At 38.0% G+C, this 20,942-nt stretch overlaps 5 protein-coding genes across 7 annotated transcripts; 1 reads left to right on the plus strand and 4 right to left on the minus strand.

Annotated features, from left to right (window-relative positions):
- Window positions 1-45: 45 nt before the first annotated feature.
- On the plus strand, window positions 46-2,914 carry LOC110768931 (alpha/beta-Hydrolases superfamily protein). The gene is made up of 6 exons (XM_021972808.2): window positions 46-382; window positions 612-1,083; window positions 1,233-1,572; window positions 1,855-1,953; window positions 2,040-2,160; window positions 2,387-2,914. The coding sequence occupies exons 1-6, from the start codon at window positions 166-168 to the stop codon at window positions 2,551-2,553; spliced, it is 1,416 nt and encodes a 471-aa protein (XP_021828500.1). The 5' UTR covers window positions 46-165; the 3' UTR covers window positions 2,554-2,914.
- Window positions 2,915-2,991: 77 nt separating this feature from the next.
- On the minus strand, window positions 2,992-4,580 carry LOC110768935 (Calcium-dependent lipid-binding (CaLB domain) family protein). Its single transcript, XM_088247841.1, has 2 exons — window positions 3,974-4,580; window positions 2,992-3,713 (listed from the first exon to the last, which is right to left on the minus strand). The coding sequence occupies exons 1-2, from the start codon at window positions 4,428-4,430 to the stop codon at window positions 3,100-3,102; spliced, it is 1,071 nt and encodes a 356-aa protein (XP_088103967.1). The 5' UTR covers window positions 4,431-4,580; the 3' UTR covers window positions 2,992-3,099.
- Window positions 4,581-4,701: 121 nt separating this feature from the next.
- LOC110768933 (Acyl-CoA N-acyltransferases (NAT) superfamily protein) lies at window positions 4,702-6,901 on the minus strand. The gene is made up of 4 exons (XM_021972813.2): window positions 5,686-6,901; window positions 5,511-5,569; window positions 5,269-5,325; window positions 4,702-5,162 (listed from the first exon to the last, which is right to left on the minus strand). Exons 1-4 carry the CDS (start codon window positions 6,466-6,468, stop codon window positions 4,979-4,981), a joined length of 1,083 nt encoding a protein of 360 aa, XP_021828505.1. The 5' UTR covers window positions 6,469-6,901; the 3' UTR covers window positions 4,702-4,978.
- Window positions 6,902-7,033: 132 nt separating this feature from the next.
- On the minus strand, window positions 7,034-14,621 carry LOC110768962 (uncharacterized). 3 transcript variants are annotated; one of them, XM_021972846.2, is made up of 12 exons: window positions 14,168-14,621; window positions 13,933-14,059; window positions 12,887-12,988; window positions 10,479-10,767; window positions 10,148-10,187; window positions 9,969-10,038; window positions 9,755-9,800; window positions 9,579-9,677; window positions 9,148-9,216; window positions 8,873-9,044; window positions 8,438-8,571; window positions 7,034-8,179 (listed from the first exon to the last, which is right to left on the minus strand). In XM_021972846.2, the coding sequence occupies exons 4-12, from the start codon at window positions 10,677-10,679 to the stop codon at window positions 7,139-7,141; spliced, it is 1,872 nt and encodes a 623-aa protein (XP_021828538.1). In that variant the 5' UTR covers window positions 10,680-10,767; window positions 12,887-12,988; window positions 13,933-14,059; window positions 14,168-14,621; the 3' UTR covers window positions 7,034-7,138. The 3 variants fall into 3 exon arrangements, with proteins under 3 accessions (XP_021828538.1, XP_088103964.1, XP_021828539.1); XM_088247838.1 differs by having other exon boundaries at window positions 12,887-13,157; XM_021972847.2 differs by lacking the exon at window positions 12,887-12,988.
- A 107-nt stretch (window positions 14,622-14,728) lies between these two features.
- LOC110768956 (cytochrome P450 714A1) lies at window positions 14,729-18,051 on the minus strand. Its single transcript, XM_021972839.2, has 5 exons — window positions 17,686-18,051; window positions 16,321-16,547; window positions 15,989-16,233; window positions 15,548-15,908; window positions 14,729-15,312 (listed from the first exon to the last, which is right to left on the minus strand). Exons 1-5 carry the CDS (start codon window positions 17,969-17,971, stop codon window positions 14,875-14,877), a joined length of 1,557 nt encoding a protein of 518 aa, XP_021828531.1. The 5' UTR covers window positions 17,972-18,051; the 3' UTR covers window positions 14,729-14,874.
- Window positions 18,052-20,942: the final 2,891 nt, after the last annotated feature.

Consider the following 20,942-nt stretch of genomic DNA (forward strand, 5'->3'; position numbering starts at 1 on the left):
GCGTTAATAATGCAAGTACGTCGTCGTTTTCCTTCCTGAAGGAAAACAGAAAAATGAGAGTTTCTTTCTTTTATTACTTGTTATATATTTTATTTTAAATAGCAGTTTTATCCATGTGCTTAAAATTCAGGTGAGGGGGTTGAGATCGAAGGCGCCAAAATCCGTATGGGGAGCAGAGCAGGGGTTTGGGTTGGGGTGTGCCCGGACTTGGTCTTGCTTAAGAATTGTTGCAAAGTTTCAAGCTTTCATGGCGGTAACAACATCAGCTTAAGCTTTCCTTCAAGATTTGGTTCAGATACCAAATGCCCCACCAGTCTTAAATGCTTCCCAGTCGCTTCTGCTTCTTCACTCAGTGGCTCCGGTGCCCAATACACTGGTTCTGGTATCTAAATTTTGATCTTTATGCATTTCTGCTCTTCTTCACGCATGTAACATGCTTTTTCTTCATCAAATTCTTCATTCCTGCTTTGTTTTATGTTTTTGATTAACCAAACCAATCAGTTGGTATTTTAAATGTACTATGGGGTTGTCTTTCTTGTTACTTGTTAGTATATCTTTTGTGTGTGTGTGTGTGTTTGTGTGTTTGCGCTCAAACTTTAAATCTTCACCAGAGCAATTGCTGGATGTGCAAACAAAGCAGAAAAGGAAGGGGATAGCTGGCATTGATCAAGATGAACTGGTGGATCCTAAATTTTTAGCTGACCCGGATAGTTGTTTTTGTGAGTTCAGAGGAGTGGAGATACACCACAAGGTGTATGATGCACAATCACAGGCACATGAGGCTGAGGCCCTCTCTAGCCAGACTAAGAACGTTGGTCTTCCTATGATTTTATTACATGGTTTTGGTGCCTCAGTTTTCTCGTGGAATCGAGTTATGAAACCGTTAGCAGAGGTCATTGGTTCCAAAGTTGTTGCCTTTGATAGACCAGCCTTTGGGTTGACATCAAGGGTAAACCTTTTTGGGCATTCATCATCTGGAAATGGGGAACCAAGACCTATAAATCCATATTCCATGGCATTTGCAGTGCTTGCTACCTTATACTTCATTGATTTTCTAGCAGCCGAGAAGGCAATTCTAGTGGGGTATGTACTTAAATCATTATCTTTTGGTACTGCTTTTTAGATTAAGTCTCATTTTGTACCTTTTGGCTATATATAAATTCTTTTGGGAGAAACAATAAAATTTCACAATCATTGTGATCATCTCATCAGTATTTTAATTTTTAAATTAGGCATTCAGCTGGTTGTCTTGTAGCAGTTGATGCATATTTTGAAGCTCCAGAACGTGTTGCTGCTATGATCCTTGTTGCCCCAGCAATTTTTGCCCCACTTACTATTAAAAAGGGTGTCAAGGGATCTCAATCAGGAGAAGATAACCAGACTAAAGAAGATAGCCCAAATTCAATAAATCTAGGGAATCCTTTTATCCAGCTTTTCAGGATGTTGTCCAAGTTTGCCAAATTTATTTCACAGGCAATAATGCGAGTGGTGAAGGGGATGGTAGGCATGTTTAGCTCTTTGTATAAGAAATTCTTGTCAGCTGTTCTACGCTCTGCCTTTGCTGTAATGCTAGTAAGGAATTTCTCTTTTGACTCAATTTCACACTACATTCAGTTTGATTTTTCCAGATACTGTCAAATTGATCAAGTGTTCCAGCCAACCAAAGAAAAATATCAAATGGCTAAGACTATGTTGAAAACATCTTGTTCAAATATTCTCATTAGTCCAGTATAAGGGTTGTATAACTGATTTTCTTTTTTCTTGCATATTATTGTTTTTCTTTGTGATATTTTTCTGCCCTTTTTTAAACATACTTGTGCTACATCTGACAGTGACTTACCACATGATTCTCAGGTAAGGATGGTTATTGATAAATTTGGTGTTACTGCTGTTAGGAATGCATGGTATGACGCGAATCAAGTCACTGAACATGTTATACAAGGTTATACTAAGGTTATTATCTTTAATAGTTTTGCCTTCTCATTTGTTTTTTATTTTGGGGGAGCATAGTGCTCACCTGGATGTTAGTTCACGTGCAGCCATTGAGGGTTAAGGGTTGGGACAAGGCACTTGTGGAGTACACAGCAGCAATGCTTACAGACACATCATCTGAATCAAAGCCACCACTGGCAAAAAGACTTCATGAAATCTCATGTCCTGGTAACAGTTATAACCCTATAAATTTCCCACTTAGTGTTAAAGTGGGTTGAAGCATGTATTGATAAATACGTCAATTGGAAGGAAAGAGACTTAATTAACTAAAAAGAATGTCCCCTTAGACCAGAAAAGTAGTTTTTCTTTTCCCTAGTGTCCCAGATGCCTTGTAATCCATGTTGAAGAAGAAACATGTAACGTTAATTCTAATCATTCTCTCTTTGAATCCCAGTCTTGATTGTTACGGGTGATAATGACCGAATTGTCCCCTCGTGGAATGCTGAGAGACTTTCACGAGCCATACCTGGATCTTGCCTTGAAGTTATAAAGCATTGTGGGCACTTGCCACACGAAGAGAAAGTTGATGAGTTTGTTTCAATAGTGAAGAAATTTCTGTAAAGAGCTTTGGAAGATTCTGAGGAGCAACATCTACAAGTTGTAGTGTGAAGTTTGTCTCCTATATCCCATGCTACTATGTCACGGGGAAAATTGGCTGGCTCGATCAAGCAAACTAACATAAGAATGTTGTCAGTCTATATCTGAAGAATTTGGGACGTCGGAAAATAGTCCGGCCAGGAAATGGGAAATACCCATAAATCGAAGTATATAATACAGCAGGTGTAATACCCTCCATGTTAATATTTCTGCTTCACTCAGTCACTTGGACATTCAGTAGTTGTAATACTAGTGATTTGAGTGTGTCAATTGTTGTCTCTTGATAGACAAGTACTGAGATTAGTAAAACTGCAATTTTCTTTCTGATCTGCTGTCATTTGATATTATATGTAATGGAGCAAAACCCTATGCACATTCTTGTTCTTTACTGAGATCATAATCTGAGAAAGGAGTTTAACTGCATTAATGGGATAACCACGTTTAAGTAGTGGACTTTTATACTGCATTAATTTGATACAACATAATTACCGATGCTAATTACAAACTTGGTTAAAAAGGAGGATCAGTTGATATGGTGAGACTAGCATCTTGTAATCCTGAAGGCATATCAAATCCTGACATAAAGTCATCACCAAAGATCACAGCACCGGCCGCCAGTGCTCCAGCACCCATTCCCATTCCAAAACCCGGTGCCCCTCTACGACCAGGCGGTGCTCCAGATGAGGGCATATTAACATAGGTATCCGACATTCTATCTGTTCTTGGGATAAAAGTGGGTATGTACCCAACATTAGAAGGTGGGGGAGGTGGTGGCGGAGTTTTGGGCGGCTCATAGCTTGGTCCACTTGCTGGCGGGTAGCTTGGTCCGCTGGATGGCGGGTAACTTGGTCCGCCTGATGGCGGGTAGCTTGGTCCAACTGCAGATGGGTTGGAATAGTTTGCAGGGAAAGGCCTTGGTGGTCCAACTGCAGATGGGTTGGAATAGTTTGTAGGGAAAGGCCTTGGTTGTGCGTATGGAGAATTGATATGTGCGTATGGAGAATTGATACGGAGCTGACTTTCTGGCCTTTGGTGTGTAGCTAGAGGTAGAAATGTTGGTGAAGACCCATCTCCAATAGCCAAGGTGATGGTATTGCTGAGATCCGTAGGTCCTCCCTCACTGCCTGCAAAAACAGAGTTATTAGTCAATAAACACATCAAATTCTATCGAAAGAGTTAGACTGTGATCCAAACCATATGTCAAGGATCATGTTGCCATCAAACTTCAACCATGAAACACATATATGAGGGACTGAATTTATACAAGAAACTTAAACTGGAAAAAAAAAAAAAAAAAAAAAAAAAAAAAAAAAAAACAAGAGTTACATAAGAATCATTGGATCTTTCAGAGTTTCTGAAGAACACCCCCATGAATTATGAATACCTGTGTATGAGCTTCGAGCTTCCATGTCCTCAGATATACGTATTGAAACATCGACAAATCCTTGAGGCTTGTTGGAGTTCTTTTTCCGCAATTGATAGCTCCCAACGTCTTCAGCTCCTTGTCTTGAAGCCTCAGAATTCTTGTTATGCTTAGCCAGAAATTCTCTCAAGACTATAGTTGCTGTACCCTGAAGCCTCTCTCTGAGGAATATAGGCTCTCTGCTGTACACTTCAATGTGCAGCGCCAGATCCTGCAAGTTCGACTCCGAGTCCTCAACCAAGGTAGCAAACTTGGTTTTCCATACTGGATTTGCATTTCCAGATGCATCAATCTTGGTGCAGTATTTGTTATTCGGGTTAGTCCACCCAACGGCATACCATTGGAGCTTCCATAAGGAAGACGAACGCCGGAGCCCTCTAGCAGATATCAGGCACACTTCAACCCAGAGTTTCCCCATACCAAGCTAATTGAAGAAAGAGAGAAATTGAGAGAACTTTCTTGTGCAAGGTTGTCTTAGGATAAGTTGATATGAAGAACAAGAAGGGAAGCTGTTTTACATTATCTTGACGGCTACTTTACTTTGGGGGTGAGATAATTTTTATACCCGAGCAACATTATGGGGTAACCCCTTTTGTCAAACTTCTTTTCCCCAGCATAAGTGCATCACAGACGGGCAGGAATCTGTAATTAGAAAATAGAAACCGTACAGGAGAATACTGTAGGGAATATGACTAAAATGGTCATGTGTTAACAGTGAAACTACTTTACAAAAGTTTACATGATCTTGACTTTTAACCCATGGAAGGGTGGGCTAACAATCAAATTACCAGATTACAAGTAAACTAGCCTCCTCCCTCCAGGAAAAAGAAAAAGAGAGCCCATTTTGGCTCTTTTGTTATAATTTGATTATGCAACATCTTCAAGCCAAAATGGAGACAACCAACAGAGCACACAAAAATCTTCTCATCTTGGTGCTTCAGCCGAGTTAAAAACCGTGGCTCAACTTCATGATTTCATGGTCTTGGAGTATGGCAAGGTCTTCGAAAGTGGTGGAACTAACAATAGCTTTCGACCGGCACGTTTAACCATCTGGTTGTCTTGAGGATTAGTTGAAACGCTACTCCTTGTATACATCATTGCAGTGGAGCCTAAAATGTCATCCCCAAAACCGCACACTTCGAAGAATGACCTGAAATTAAGATTTACAGCAGATATTTATCCTCACAATCACAATCACATTGTAAGGGGAAACTTTGTTCAGCAAAGCATTGAGTCAGATTGGTATGATTAGTTACCTCTCATTCTCTGAGCAAAGGGCTGCTATGTCATAGATGTCTCTACTTGTGAGCATTCTGCACGAAGTATTGAAATACTTTTTAAACACCACAAAAAGGGCATCTTTATTTCAGGATGTTACATACAATCCCTAGAGTTCAAACAAGCTACTAGCTAGTCAATGTTACAAGTCCTATAATTCGGAAAAAGCAACAGTAAAGCAAAAAACTTGAGAGAGAAAAATAAAGAAAGAATAGTGAACCTTATGATTCTTTTAACTATCATCCTGCCAATTCCCATTCCCCGCAATGAAGGAAGCACCTGGAAGACACTGAAGCATATCTATATCAATACTTCCCAAGTTCAACACTTTCTCTTGGAAATTAAACTCAGAAGAAGATTAATCACAAAACCAATTTGATTTGATTGATATATACCATGACATCGTAGATGGAGGCAGTGAGTCCAAGATCAGAAACTGCACGCCCAAAGCCAACCAATTGACTGTTCAATGGGGTAACAGGCATCACCACATTCTGCAACAACTCTCCAAAACCCACTATCTTCTTCTTCTGCTGCTGCTGCCGCTGCTGCTTTTCCTTCAAAAATGATGAAGATGATGAAGAGCAACCAATCACATCATTTGGCTTGCAGAAGACTGAGACCAAGACTGAACTGTGGGAGAGAGCGACGCGCAGCTTGTGCAAGTCCACAGCTTCAACGACGCAGCGGCCACCGCCGGCGTCCACGTAATTGGGGAAACGGTGGCATGAGAGGTTGCACGCGATGAAGAGGTCACTGAGGTCATCTGGGTTCACGTGGGATGGGTTTGTGGATATGAAAACTGGGACCAGGGCTTGCAGGGTTGCTGGTGCTTTTGGTTTCGATTCTGATGGCGTTTTCATGGTTTTTTCCATTTGGGTTTTGCCGCCTCTGCTTCTTCTGCTCAACCATTTTAGCTCCATGGTTTTCTTGGTCGTGTGACCCTCTACTATATGCATGGGCATAGCAGCTGCTGCTGCTGTAGCTGCAGCTGCACTAATCTCCATTTCTTTGTCTTTCTCTCTCTCTCTGCAATTTTTTGTGAATCGTTCATCCTCTGGAATGGAAGATAATGTTGTTGAGTGTGTTCCTGAACTCATAAACTCATAAACTTGCATAGGTGGTTTGCAAAATCCAAATGAAATCCGAAAAGTCAAAAATGCCCTTACTGTTTTCATGATATAGTAGGGTGAAAACGCCGCTATCTATTTTACCTATTCACGAATTCACCCCAAGGTCTGTCTGTTGTCTTTTTCGAAACTATTAGCAAATTGCCAATTGGTCCTTTTGCGCTAGACGACAGTAGTTTAGCTAAACCTTTAGATTGCTGCCACTTGTACGGTTCGATCTTCGTTCATCCTCTTCTTAGACCTTTCCCGCGGCCGAGCGCGCTCCGTAAAGAAACTTTTTTACAGAAAAAACATGAAAGAGATTTGATGCTTTAGTCTAAACCCGTACCCTACTAAACCGACCCGGATTCTGCTATTCTGCCATATAACTAAAAGGTCCAATTTTTGAAAAGACTTGAACAAGAAAACATGGGAAACCCCAATCTCCATGACATTTGGTCCTACAAATTTTTATAGTGAGATTGTGAACCAATGTGTATGGTTATGAATATGAATCAAAGCTACTCTCCTCAGTCAAGACAATGTTATCAATCAAAAGTTCACAATTGGAAGCAGCAGGACATGGATTTTATAGGAAAAACCAAAAACAAAAGCAACTTCATCACACCATTAGTTCATAAAAGCAAAGGATAGCAATAAGGTCTCATGTTCTGAGGAAAGAAACATACGATACTACGGAAAACATGTTTATTCATGTAAAGTACTCATAAAGCCTGCCTCAGAGGCGAAGAGTCCATGGGAAGTTGTCAGTTCCCGCTGTGGCAGCTTGCCCCTGAGAGCTTGCTGGAGGATCTCGGGTGTTTGATGATCCGTCTCGACGACGACCAACACTTAACCATTCATCTATGTCTGATAACTCTATAGCACTTCTGCTGGTTCCAGAGGTTGACGTATTCTGACTCTGCTGCTCAAATAGCTTGTTGAAGAAAGGTTGCTGTGGTCCTAACTCTGTTGGCCTAAACAAATTCAAACCTTGGCTTGCCTGCTCGACATTGCTTCCATAGTGTGTGCTTCCTCTACCAGCCACTGGTTGAAACTGATGTGCTCCACCTCCAAGATAACTTGGGCCCAGGGCTGGACTCTGACTTGGTCCAGAAACAAACTGGGGAAGCCGCGCTGCAGACCAAAATGGCCATGGACCATGAATCTTCTCAATTTCCCTCCTTATATCGGAGGCATGCACATCAGCTATCAACACATTCTTGCCTTTACCATCTCCAAATAAGGAGTTCATAGAGGAGGAACTCCCAGATAAGGGATTGGTGGGGTAAGAATTAATTGATGCCACATTATGAATTTGGCCTAAAGCTCGAGCTCGACACTGGAAGTTTGAAGTTGCATTATCAGGATTAAGATCTTCAGTTTGAAGATCGGTAATGTTTTTGAACTGCTGCCAAATCAAGTCTGAATTCTTCTCAGCAACCATTTGAGCTGTTGGCCCAACCATTTGAGGTGATGACATGTTAAGCATTTGACCTAGAGCTCGACGCTGATAGTTTGAAGTCACATTATGAGGATTAAGATCTTCAGCACCTTTTCCCGAATTGTGTTCGGCAACCATTTGAGCTGTTGGCCCAACCATTTGAGATGATGCCACATTAAGAATTTGATATGGAGCTTGGCACTGAAAGTTGGAAGTTGCATTGTGAGGATTAAGATCTTCAGCACCTTTTGTGGAATTGTGCTCCGCAACCATTTGAGCTGTTGGCCCAACAAACTGCATCAAGTTTTCTTGGTATCCAATACTATTCTGCTTAGTCTACAAAGCCAGGACAAGTAATCAATATGCAAGTACATACAACTCAGACTACACAAATAAATAAGACCTTAAAGTTCAGTCCTCTTTTCTATTACAGGCCTTTGGATTGGTTGCTGTTGAATAAAGGTTCAGCTTACATGAATGTATACATGTATTTTTCTTTGAGACAATTTTTCTTTTTTATATCAGTTTGGAACAACTACTTAAGATACACCCATGAGCAGATGCTCCACTGCGTTGCACACAGACATTACTCACCTGCACAAGTTGTTTTGAGCTGCAATAGACTGTAGACTCAATTGACTCATTCGCAGTGGGGAGTGTATTCAGAGGCCTGTAGGTTTCATGTTGATCTACTTCAGAATGCTCAGAACTTCTTTCACCTCTACAGCCTGTTTATGGGAGAAATGAAGAGAGAATGAGTTCAACTATATTGAATGCTAAAAGGCACTCTCAGTGATCTTGTAAGGAGGTTATTAGCCTACAATAACCAAAACTGTAAAACTCATACAGGCACACTTGACTCATGTGCATTAATGTGTTCAATTACAAGATCATGCAGAATACTGGATAAGTCAATATCTCGAGCGAGTTAAGAGTTCTCTATTACTTTGTAATCACTTTGGCAAAATGTAAGTTCTGAAGTTGGACTTATAGGGCATGCTTATGTATCTTGTTTGGATGTAGACCTACCCTTTGAAGCCATCCCATTTGTTGACCTGTGAGAACTATTCTGAATGTTCACTTCAGTCTTAGCCCTCTTAGTGGCTCTCAGTCTTATCATGGAATGGCTACTTTCAAAGTTCTCAGGGTCATTTTTCAAAGCATCAAACAACCGCTCCGCTAGGTCTCTTATAGCACAAGCCTGAAAAACCATAAATCTCAATATAATAAGGAGAAAATGTAGATTTCAAGAGCATAAACAGTTGGCCAACCTTGATGATAACAACAGTGCTTAATGGACTTACCTGTCTATAATAGGTGGTTGTTGACAAGTTGAAAAGCATTGCGTTGTTCCATACCAAAAACACATCATGCTGTACGTTAACCAAATAATCATCAGAACTAAAGGGATAGCTTTATATACAACTATCAACATTAATCTACCAAATATTACAATCACAAATGTGATGGAAAGCAGTTTATTTCATACTCCTACAACTATAAAACTAGCATGCCTCACTAAAAAAAAATAGCATGCCAAAAACTAAATTTGGTGAGGAAACCAATGAACCAACCCAACCGCTTAAAAGTCAAAACAAACGTGCATATGTACTCAAATTTTCACCAAACATAAAAAGGGAGATGAGTATTAGATACAGAAGTCTCAAAACAAGTTCTCTTCCCAACTTTACTGAAAGGAAAAACAAGAAGTGAACCATGGAGTCTAGGAGCAAACCTCGAATTCTTCAAGTGTTCTGTAGCTTTGTCCATTGAGTTTTGCTGAAATCGTGCCGAAATCCATTGGCTCTTTAATGATATCATAGTAGTCTTTAACCTTTTACATTAAGAACTATAAATAAGCAACTATAACGGTATACATATTTGGATAGACCATAAATACAGTAGACAAACCTCTTCTGGATTTACTGCCTCTGCAAATAGATTGTGTGAGTCTCTCCTATAATTAAAGTTAAAAACAATAAGGCATTAACTTCCTTGATTAGAAATTCAATAAAGAAGAGCACAATCGCTTCTAGGAGGAAAACCAAAAAACTTCACTTCAATCAATTATAGCGTGGCTAACAACAAAAACGCAATTAGAAAAATGTCATAACCAAGTGTTTACCTTTTCAATATACCAAGCAGCAGTTCCAGCTTCCTTCTTTCTGGTAACACAGTACCAGATGACAAGGAAACTGTTTGATTTAAGACAAGAAATAATGAGTTAATGAGTCCTTGCCATCCTAACATAGATATAGTAAATTTCAATTCAAAATTTAAAGGAAAAAAATGAAACACCCTCACCGTCATTTGTACAATGGTCTTCGTTGCTCGAATTACCAGCCTGCATTTATGCCAAAAAGGAGAAGAAAAAAGAAAAAAATTGTAACACCAGTGCAAAATTATAATGAATATACCTGTCCTTTCATTCAAATAAAATAGCTCAAATATATATGAAGTATGTAGAAAAAGAATGTGGAGTGCCTACCAAAGTTTACTACTAAGAATTTATGCTTGATACAAAAAATAAAAAACTCAAAATATTCAATTAATTGTCATGACAAAGCAACAGTTCAACATTTCCACTTCCTGTTCAATAACTGTTCCAGTTTTCGCAGCCTTGTTTAGTACACACCTCTTTTTTCAGTTGATACTCAACTGTATTTGCAACCAGATCCTGGACGGGTGTACTCTTAACCTTTTTTTTTCTCTGCGTCAGGTTGGAATCTTCAGTAACAACATCCCTGGCTGCATCACATGTCACCTTGCCCTTATTCTGAGTCTTTTTTGCTTCCAGTTCAAGTATTCGTGCACTCCTACGTTCACCTCTCCACATAATTGCAATTGTTATTTGTTATTTCCACAATCACCTCTATGAGATACAAACTTCTACAATACAACGTAACTCAATTGAATGTCCCCTACTGTTCCACAAATCAAGTGATAAATATTAGCGATGAAACATGGAAAGTTCAGGAAAGCTATTAGATATTCATGTACAATATATGTAATCTTGGAAAATAAAAGTGACAGAAAAAAAAAGAAGAGAGAAACCGAAATGCCATGAGACACCACAAATAGAATTAGTTTCAGTAAAAGGGTAAAGGGTTACTGGTATATACTCAAAAATCAAGCGACAAACAATACAGAAATGTAAAGAGAAACAGAAATTGGGTGAAATCTCACATAACCATTTCTCAGCAATACTCTTTGTTTCTGAAATGGAAAATATTTTCATATTTCAGTTAAATTCTTTGAAAACCTGTTTTCATTTCATGCTAAAATGTTTTAAACGACACTTTTGTTTAGCCAAATTGAAAACAATTTTCATAGAACTAAACTATGTCCCTGGACCTTTTAATAAGTGGGCCACATGACCACTTAAGTGCATCGTTCATCCACTGCAAAATCATATTCTCTTACATACTCTCTATCTTTGCCTTCTCTTAGATAGGAAACTATCACATCTTTCAAGAACTGATTTTCATTATAATCACCAAGCAAAAATCTGAAAATTTTCTTTAAACTGATGCTACCTGATCTTAGATTTTAAAATGCGATAGAAAAACAAATTCAAGTATCACTCAACTGAGACATGTGAGTTCCACAATAAATACGAACCAAAAAAGTAAACCCTATCATCTTACTCTGCAAAATAATTTATTAGTAATTATGTGAACTTTCATCAGCTAAATTTCTTATTAGTAATTCAATCTCCTAAAAGAAGATAGAATATTAGGCCACTTTCTATTCCAATTCTAGTAAAATACATATACTAAAAGAACAATATGCAACCTATTTATGCATTTATTAGTGCACATCATTGCAAAGCAACCACTACCACCACCATATATTTCAAATTTTCCAAAAAAAGGACAGATGAAGAAAAATATATACAGAATGATGGGCTACATATTTGTACAAAGCACAAGTTCTTGTTCCTATTTTGTATATTTCTTCATAATATTGCTAAATCAATTGAACTATTTTTTCTACAAGAAAAATTTCTAACCAATTCTTATTTTGATACCCAGAAATCCTCCAATCCCGCTTCATGGACTTGGATTTGAAACAGGGGGCCCCCGCCGAACCCTACAATCTTTGGATATTCTAATTTCTAACCAAATTAGAGTATCCAATTTCTCCCTTCTTCCGTAATTCGACTTCTCCCCTTGGGTACCAACTGTTTTACAATCTAGTAAGCAGTCGGGTGTTGGGACTTGGATCAGACGCCAAATGTATTATGACTCTGGGTTTAGCTATAATATCAAGCCAGTGTGCTTGAAGATCTGATACCAACACAATTCCTCTCTTTTTTATCACTCACAACATAGTTGGATCAGACGCCAATGTATTATTACTCTGGGTTTAGCTATAATATCAAGCCAGTGTGCTTGAGGATCTGATACCAACACAATTCCTCTTTTTGTATCACTCATAACATTATTGATGTCAATGAACTAGTTCCAAGTCTAGTACAAATCCATCAATTCTGTACCAACCACAACAAGCTTCTCAAAGTGACCAAATCTTAACACATCAATATCACAAATGGATGACAACCACAACTAAATGATAGGAGAAAATCAAATAAAGAGAAAAAGCACCATTTGATAAAAAAAAGAATAAAAAATCAATGAAGTTGATATTCCTTTGAAAAGGGCTAAAAATATTTTCTTAGTCTTATATTTTTTATTAGTATTAGCAATACTTTTCCCTTTTAGTTGGACTTGCCTACCACCAACCTACCTCGATTCAAAGCTGATATCCGTGCAACTGATCTACTAAAAATGATTAATCAGGGGTAAACCTTCAATCCCTTTCTATCCTGATGATGGCAGCAAGAAAGGGTTTTTCAATATACAAAAACATAAAAAGGCTATCTAAGAGCAATCAAAATTTGCAATTTCTCTTCTTGGATTTCTCCCATGGCCATCAAAAAACGCCAAACTGGTAAAGATCGGTGGAAGTAGTGACAGAAGGCAGAATGCAAGACTCACATTCAAAAAAGACATTCAAAAAAGAAAAGCAATAGAACATTACCAATTGCATCTCCTTCAAGCAACCGAGCAGTGAAAACATTTACAGGACCTCCGCCTCCATAATGTCAATCCCGACTGATGCTCCAATAGAGCACTATTAACCCTAAGAAGGCCATTTATAAAGTAACTTAATAAATTTCACCCATTTAAGGTAATCTTGGTGGATTTACTTAGACATGAGCACATAATGACAAGGACGGGCCTCCCAGTGCATGAAGAGATTAGCCTGAAAATTGTGTTCTGGAGAACAAATGGAGCGGCGTTGGCCCCATCTGGCAAAACACTAATGGTTAAGTAAAAATGCATGGTTAAAACCAAAATTTAATACTTAGACTCAAATTTACTTTTGTGAACTGTGGTAACCAAAGTGATTGAAATAAATAAGAGCTTTATTTTTCTGATAAAAATGTAAAAATAAAAATAAAACAAGGAGTTATAAATTATAACTTCGTCTCATTTCCATATGTGTTTCTGACTTCATTTTGCCGAAGCCTTTATAAAGCAAATTTTCACTATTATGGCAACTAGTAAGTAAGTCTCTTGATGAAAGAATTCAAAGAAAAACACATTTCTAGCTTAGATATGATGTATGAATAATGTGGCATCCTCTATAACATTGTTGGAGTAAATTAGTAAATGAAACACTTGATGACCGCCAACCAACTCCTGTGTATTTCCCAAAATATTTCAATCTTAAGAGTTTAGAACTAATAGACTATCAGTTTTTAAGAAGCTCTTGATTATACCACAGCACTTTCTCCATATATGCAGGTATACCACCACCTAGCTCATGACATATCTATTTTTTGTGATCATATCTTGGCCTCAATTCTTTGAACGAGCAATTCATTTTTAATAAGGCTTGTCCATTTGGTATATACTATAATCAAACAATAAGAAACAATTCATGAAGCTCAAGATTAAGTACGTCAGTTTTTCTGTTTTTTTTTTTAAAGAACAACACTTCAATAATGACCCTTCTAATGAAAAAGCAGTGACAGAGGTAGAGCTATGTCCAAAAACAATAAAATGCAGAAGCAGACATACCAATATCCGCTTCTTCAACCATTGGACATCCATTTATGGTACTCTGAAACAATGCCAATAGCCTTCGACCCTGGATTATTGGAACCCATGTGCTCAAGAAGATTTCTGGCATCATCATCAACTTTCACTGCAAAAATAAAAAGTCGAGCACTTATAGAAACTTGTCTATGGTAAAAATGAATGTATACGCATGAAAGATAGAGGGACCAAAAAAAGAATTCGGGGGTTGTCTTACAAAGATTCACTCTCACAATTACGACGAGCCCAGAATTCTTGGACCCAGATAACTAACTGATAAAAAGTTTTTGCAGTTTCTCCCAAGTTCTATTTTTTGGGAAAATTCCTGTGTTTCTTTGTTTGGAGGGAGGCTTGAGGGCCCCAAAAGTCCATACATTTGATGGGTCACTGTGACCTCCTCCTTCTGCGTCTGACTCTGAAGCCATTTTCATCTGTGAAGTAAAAGAGGATGGTGCTAAACCGCTGCTACACCTTTCATCTCTGTAGATTTCAGGAAACATACTGAAGGAGGAAGATGGAGAGAAGCGTATGTAGAATCGCGGTTTGCAAATGGTGTCTTCTCAACAGTCTAATGTGATGTTTCTCATAAATTTGGTACGAGTTCTTCAAGTTTTCCTCATTTTTTATTTACCCTTTTTTTTCTTTTTCGGTGTAGATTCTCCTATTTTGATATGAATCTTTCAATTTCTGAATTGTTTATTTGGTTAAAACATGATTATTGATTTTAAAAATTCATTTATTTTCTATGTATGCATCAAATAACAAAGATAACATCAAATAATATTAAAACAAATTATTTATAAAATAATTTTAAAAAAAGCTTTGTTTACATTCCAATATCCCAAATTTGGCAAACATGACATACATATAACTCGAACAATAATAGACACCTAGCTAGCTACTTGAATGATTTTGGACTTGTTTCTATCTGTCAAGAACAGATTTTTGAATGAGGATATGTACACCATTTCCAGGCCCTACTATCATTTTATAAGCAGGAGAATGCTTATATTTGGGAGACAGAGAGAAAGAGAACTTGGAGATAACAAGGGAGAGCACAACTTTCAATTCAACCATGGCAAAGTTTTTGCCCAAACATATTCGAGGCCCCAACCCAAATGGGATGTAGGCTTGGGGAGACTTGCAAGCTTTAGACACACCATCTATGAACCTCTCAGGCTTGAATTCATTTGCATCAGGTCCCCAAATTTCTGTATCTCTGTGCAATGTTGGGATCAAAGTCCATAAGCATACCCCTTTAGGAACACTGATGTTTCCCACTTGGGTATCTTCAAGTGCCTCCCTTGACACAAAGGCAGCCGGCGGGTACAAACGCAAGACTTCTTGAATTACCATAGCCATCTGCAAGGGTGTATGCATGTATGCAGGGTTACGTCGAAGACTTATACTCAAACGGGAAATGTTATGTTGCTAGACAAGATAGTCTAGCATGTTACGTTTTCAGATATTGTTGGTTTTAATAAAGTAGTTTTGTTCGAATGTGTAGTGACAACACAATTTGGCATCAGAAAAGTACCCTATACCCTACATCCAACAAAATTATAATGTACATACAGATTGATGCAAGAACTTGTACCGTTTTCAATTGAGGGAGTGAGTTTGCATCTGGGAGGCCATCTGGGCAAACTTGAGCCAACTCCGTCCTAATTCGAGCTTGCCACTCGGGATGTAGAGCAAGCAGCATCATACACCAAGAGGCAGCAACAGCTGTGGATTCATGGCCTGCAAAGTATATGCTCTTGCAGTTGTCAACTATGAAGCGCTTGGATGAACCTTTGCCTAAGCTTTGGTCATTGATGGCTCCCTCTAGTATTGTCTGCAACAGATCCTTTTCGGCTGAAGATGTCTCTGAGCCTTGTCTTTCTCTCACTGCCTCCCAGATCAACGACTCTATCTCTCTCTCTAAGCACCCTATCTCATTTTGCTTCTTCAAGCCACTGCATTATAATTAGCCATTAATAAAAAAAACATTTAACACAGCCAAAGTACATTGTTAACTAGTGTTAAACTTGCATACCCCAAATTAGAAAACAGGAAATTTTGCTGGGAAATGACTTCTTGAAGGGCTCTAAGCTTTGAGAAAATCTGTTTGCCCTTTATATAAGAGCTTCCAAAACAAGCTCTTGATATAACATCTGCAGAAAAATCCCTGAAATCCTCATCGACTTGAATCTCTGCTGTCATGCCACCTTGAGCTTCAATGCAATCCTCCCATTTTTGAAGCAATGTCTGTCCTGACTCTAACATCAGCCACACCATGCCCTGCCACAAAATTATCAATTAATTTCTCTCAATTAAAGTTGTTTCGCAAATTTTTGGACCAATTTTAATTTTTAATTAATTATTTACCTTGACTTTGTCTGTGAAGAACTCAGGGGCAATGATTTTTCTCTGTTGTGACCAGACAATGCCATTGGACCTCAAAACGCCATTGCCAAGCATGGGTGCAAGCCTCTTGCTTACATAAGAAGGCTTGCCTAAATCCAAACTCATGCACTGGTTCATTTCCCTTACTAGCTCTGGCTGGTTCACATACAAATGTTGTCTCATACCTGTTGAGTAGGTGTATATTTGACCTGCAACACATTCATAAATATGACTATAAGCGATAGTCTAAATTATAAGGCGAAGGGACCCAGACACACTACAAGTGCTGTATGGTTCGAATATGATACCACTGGTCTACAAGTCAAGACCCTTTTTCATTGGATTAGATCTCGTGATAAGTTTTTTTTAAAAATACACACACAAATGAAGCCCATTCTATTGTTTTGATTATATGATGGGCCTAACTGGGTCAGCTATAGTTTTGGACTTTTGAGTCTAATCTGCCCAAACCCAACAACTGCTACTGGAGTCTATCAATCAAATTTTTTTAAAAAAAATTATGGGATGGGTCACCATTATAATAATTAATAACGATTTCCCCATTCCCAATTTGACCACTTACATTCTTTTTTCAGTTATAAAATAGAATTTAAATGGACAAAATTGAAGTGGGAAAATCACCACACTAACTCTTAATTAATCTTCATCTAAAAATTTAAAACATAATGCATGTTTCATTAAAATATTGTGTATCTTCACACTTCTAAAGAATAATATTTATTTTTTGTGTTAGATTATCAATCATAACCACATCATCAATTCTATATTATATGCGGCCCTCCCATGTTCCAATCATCATATAGTCTTATAAAAATTTATTTATTTATTTTTTGTTAGTTTGAAATATCATTAAAAGTAGTCGTTGTCTTGCCACCTCTCACATATTAAATTGTACTACTTAATTATATTAATTGCAAATTGGCCTGAGACTTTGACATGGCTTACCTTAAGTACATATTTAACTAATTAAACTCGAGAATCCAAGCATCTGAACACATTTCTATTAGCCAAGATTCTGCCCAATCCCATTGACTGAGCTGGAAAAAGTTCACCCCCCCCACACCCCCCTCTTCCTCTCTCTCTCTCTCTCCCAAGAAAGCCAAGAAAAATCAAATTCCTATCAACTCTTTTTTCCCTTCGTTTCTGTTTCAGATTTCTATCCATTTTTGCTGGCCAAAAACGTTTTGCCAACTTTCCAAATCACACTGTTTATATGTAATATGTGTACATGTGTGTGTGTGAATAAATATATATAACATGCCATGAGAAATATTAAAAAGAAGTAAAAAAAAAGAGGGAGAGAAAAAAAGGATTAAAAATTGATACCATATTGTTTTCTCCAGTGTTCAAAGTAGGGGAAGAGTGTGGAGGTGTAGTCATGGGCTACAAACTCAGAGTGGTTTGGAGTGTTGGGGAGTTGTTGGATTTTCTGCATCTCAGGCAGATTCCCATATAGAAAAGAAGGCGTAGGGCCTTTGATGCCTTGCACTCGGAGCTTTCTTCTGAGCCTCTCGGACTTTAGCCACACTGTGTTGTAGAGGTGAAGTAAGAAGCCAACCAGTCCCGCGGCAGCCAGGGAAGAAAGGAGTTTCAACACAAAAGAGACCTCCATCTCTCTCTCTCTCTCTCTCTCTCTCTCTCTCTCTCTCTCTTTTAGTCTTCACTGGTTTTTCTTGTAGCTATCTGTTAGTCATATGATATATATAGACTACATTGAGTAACCCGTGCTTTTACATGAAACGGTACAAAATAGAATAGGTTCGCAGCATAACATGCCAGACTGTGTGACATGATAACATTATCAAAGTTACTTGCGGACAAATCAATCAAACGTAAGTAGAGATAATGCTACATTTACCAAATTTATTCTCGAGATGATTGTCACTCTTTCATTGATTCAAATATGGACCCATTCTGAATCTCTCGTTCTTATTTTTGACAAGTTAGATATTGACATATATATTAAACTAGCACATAATTGAATGATATTTGGTATACAAATTGATATGTCTAGCATTATTGATAAAAGATACTGTACACAAATAAATATATACGCGTGTAGCTTTGCGTGTATTAAGGCTGAAAGATTTACTATAATTAGGGGGAGGTCAAGAGAGAGGAGGGAGGAGGACCCATTTCGGCTAAAAGTTCTATAATATTAGTGTGAATGGTTTAACATTACTGCAACAAACCCACGTTTAACACCTGTTATATAAATATGAGATGATTTTGACATGCCAAATTTTCATCTCACCAACTTCTTCATAAGGTAATTTAAAGGTGAGTTTGAAGTGTCAAAATCATCACCTTTTAAATATTGTGTGACGGTGAAATTGGATGAAATAGATCTATCTAAGACAATGACATTATTAATTAATCGTAGTTGAATATATAAATTGGCGAGTCGGGGATCAAGAGAGTTAAATAGGGTGTTGACGATCATTTCCCCTATATTTTTCTATACATATATAATGCAATATGCACAAGTTTTCTACCAAAAAAGAGAAAGATAGAAGAGGCGGCCAAGAAAGGCAGGCATATACATATGCTTTAAGCTTATGCTTTGCTATATATGAAGAGTTCTTATCTCAAAAACTAATCCATCTACAAGCAATATATATATATATATACGTGAAGTGCATGAACGTGGGTTCTATAATATAATATCTTTCATCAGTTCATCAAAAGTGCATGAACCATATATTTGATCAAATTGGGTGGCCAATGTGAAATGTTGACTTTGTGACAAATTGATCAAAAGTAAATTCTCTCTTACTATGTATTTGGACTAAATGTGTTGAGGGTAAAAGAACAAGCACATGAACATGAGCAGGGGGTTCTAGTAACATTAAGAAATACAAGTGGACAAAATTACGAACACTAACCTTGTAAAAGAAATTGTATTTTAATACAAAGTGATGGTTTAAAACTATTCTAATTTACAATAAGGAGATCCGAACTTAAGTGTAAAAGGACAGACTGATTGTTGTGGCCGACTGACCTAAAGTACAATGCAACAGTAACTTAATTTTGATTAGCAATATATAAGAGTGTCTTAATCTGCAGAAACTCATAATTCAATATATATTGCAGGGAATATGAAAGGAAAAGATGAGATGGTGATTGGAGAAGGTGGGGTGGTATAATTCAATATGTCGACAATCTGGGTCAAACTAGGGTTTGATGCTGTCAGTGGCACAGGACGATGAGCCAGTAATCTAGCGAGCTAATAGAGTTAGGAGACGGTCCCTCTCTCTCTCTCTTTCTCTCTGAGGACGATGAATTGAATTTTGGGGTCCCAAAATTCACAAAAAGAAAAAGATCCTCAATCTTCCTTCTTACATACTTAGGACCACTTCAGTTTCTCTCAATAATCTGCTGGACCACCGATGTGACTAAACTTCCATTATTTATTTTATTTATTGTTATGTACAACTAATCTGTGTTTGAAAGGCTTTGAAACGATCTTCTTGTCATTGAAATTGAACTGTCAGGACGTCACAAGATGGCGAGGCTTATATACTTATTATACCCCAATTGCACTTGCTGCCTTGGCTTTGCATAATCGTGTGGTGCGCATAAACAAGACTTTCCCAAAGCCAAGATTTGAAAAAACAAAATAAAACACTAGCTAACTCTTCTTCTCTGTTAAGCTAAAGTCAGTCGCGCATGCGCTTGAGGTGATTTTGGCCGTTGATGCATGTGGGGTTAACGAAGCATCAACAGTCAAATCATCCATGCGCGGGAGACTGTTAGCCAATGGCTATTGGCTCTAGGACAATTATAGGATGCTTCAATCTTTATGCATTATTGAGTGCATGTAGAAAGTGAGAATAGGACCGCGCCGTCCTTGAAACATAGGATTGTGGGGATGAAAAAAATCTGAAAATGCCCCATAAGGGTACCCATAGTTGTCCAGCAGACAGATTGGGGTTCTTGTTGAATTAGGTAGTCTTCCACTTTCAAGACAAGAGGTCCAGACTCCAGCTATAGCTAGCCTCATTCCACTTCTTGTGAACAATTGTGAGCCATACAACCTTCAAAGAGAGAGAATGGTGAGGGATCCACCACCTTCCAAAGCACACAGAACTTAGCTCAGTGAACTGAATGGTCAGTTCGCCAGGTTAAACTTATGTGAGCTAAGGCCAATGGAAATATGGAATCTGGCTATGTCCACCGGATAAAGTGGAGTACTTGTTGAGATTATATTTCACATCGAGAATGAAAAAGAATGTGTCGCATCGATACTGTTGTACGCATTTCATTTCATTACTAATTTAGTTTTGAGTTTGAATCTCTAACTTTTTGTTTTTGATGAAAGAATCTCTAACTTTTACACTATACCAAAATATACGTATTCTTATATCACCAAATATATGGAGAATGTAAGGTATTTGTAGGTTTTGCTAAAGTCCCATCGGTAAAAGTCTTAAAGAGACGCCAATGGGTTCCCACCACAGTGGACCAGTGATGGTGGATTCTCCTTTCCCCATGGTGCCCAGAATCAAATCCCAATGAGGTTTCTTTCCTCCAATGTAACATAAAAAGAAGAAACTATAAGAACATTTCTCGTGGAGGATCTA

The sequence above is a fragment of the Prunus avium genome, chromosome 2 (assembly GCF_965620075.1).
Source record: "Prunus avium chromosome 2, drPruAviu1.hap1.1, whole genome shotgun sequence".
Lineage (NCBI taxonomy): Eukaryota > Viridiplantae > Streptophyta > Magnoliopsida > Rosales > Rosaceae > Prunus > Prunus avium.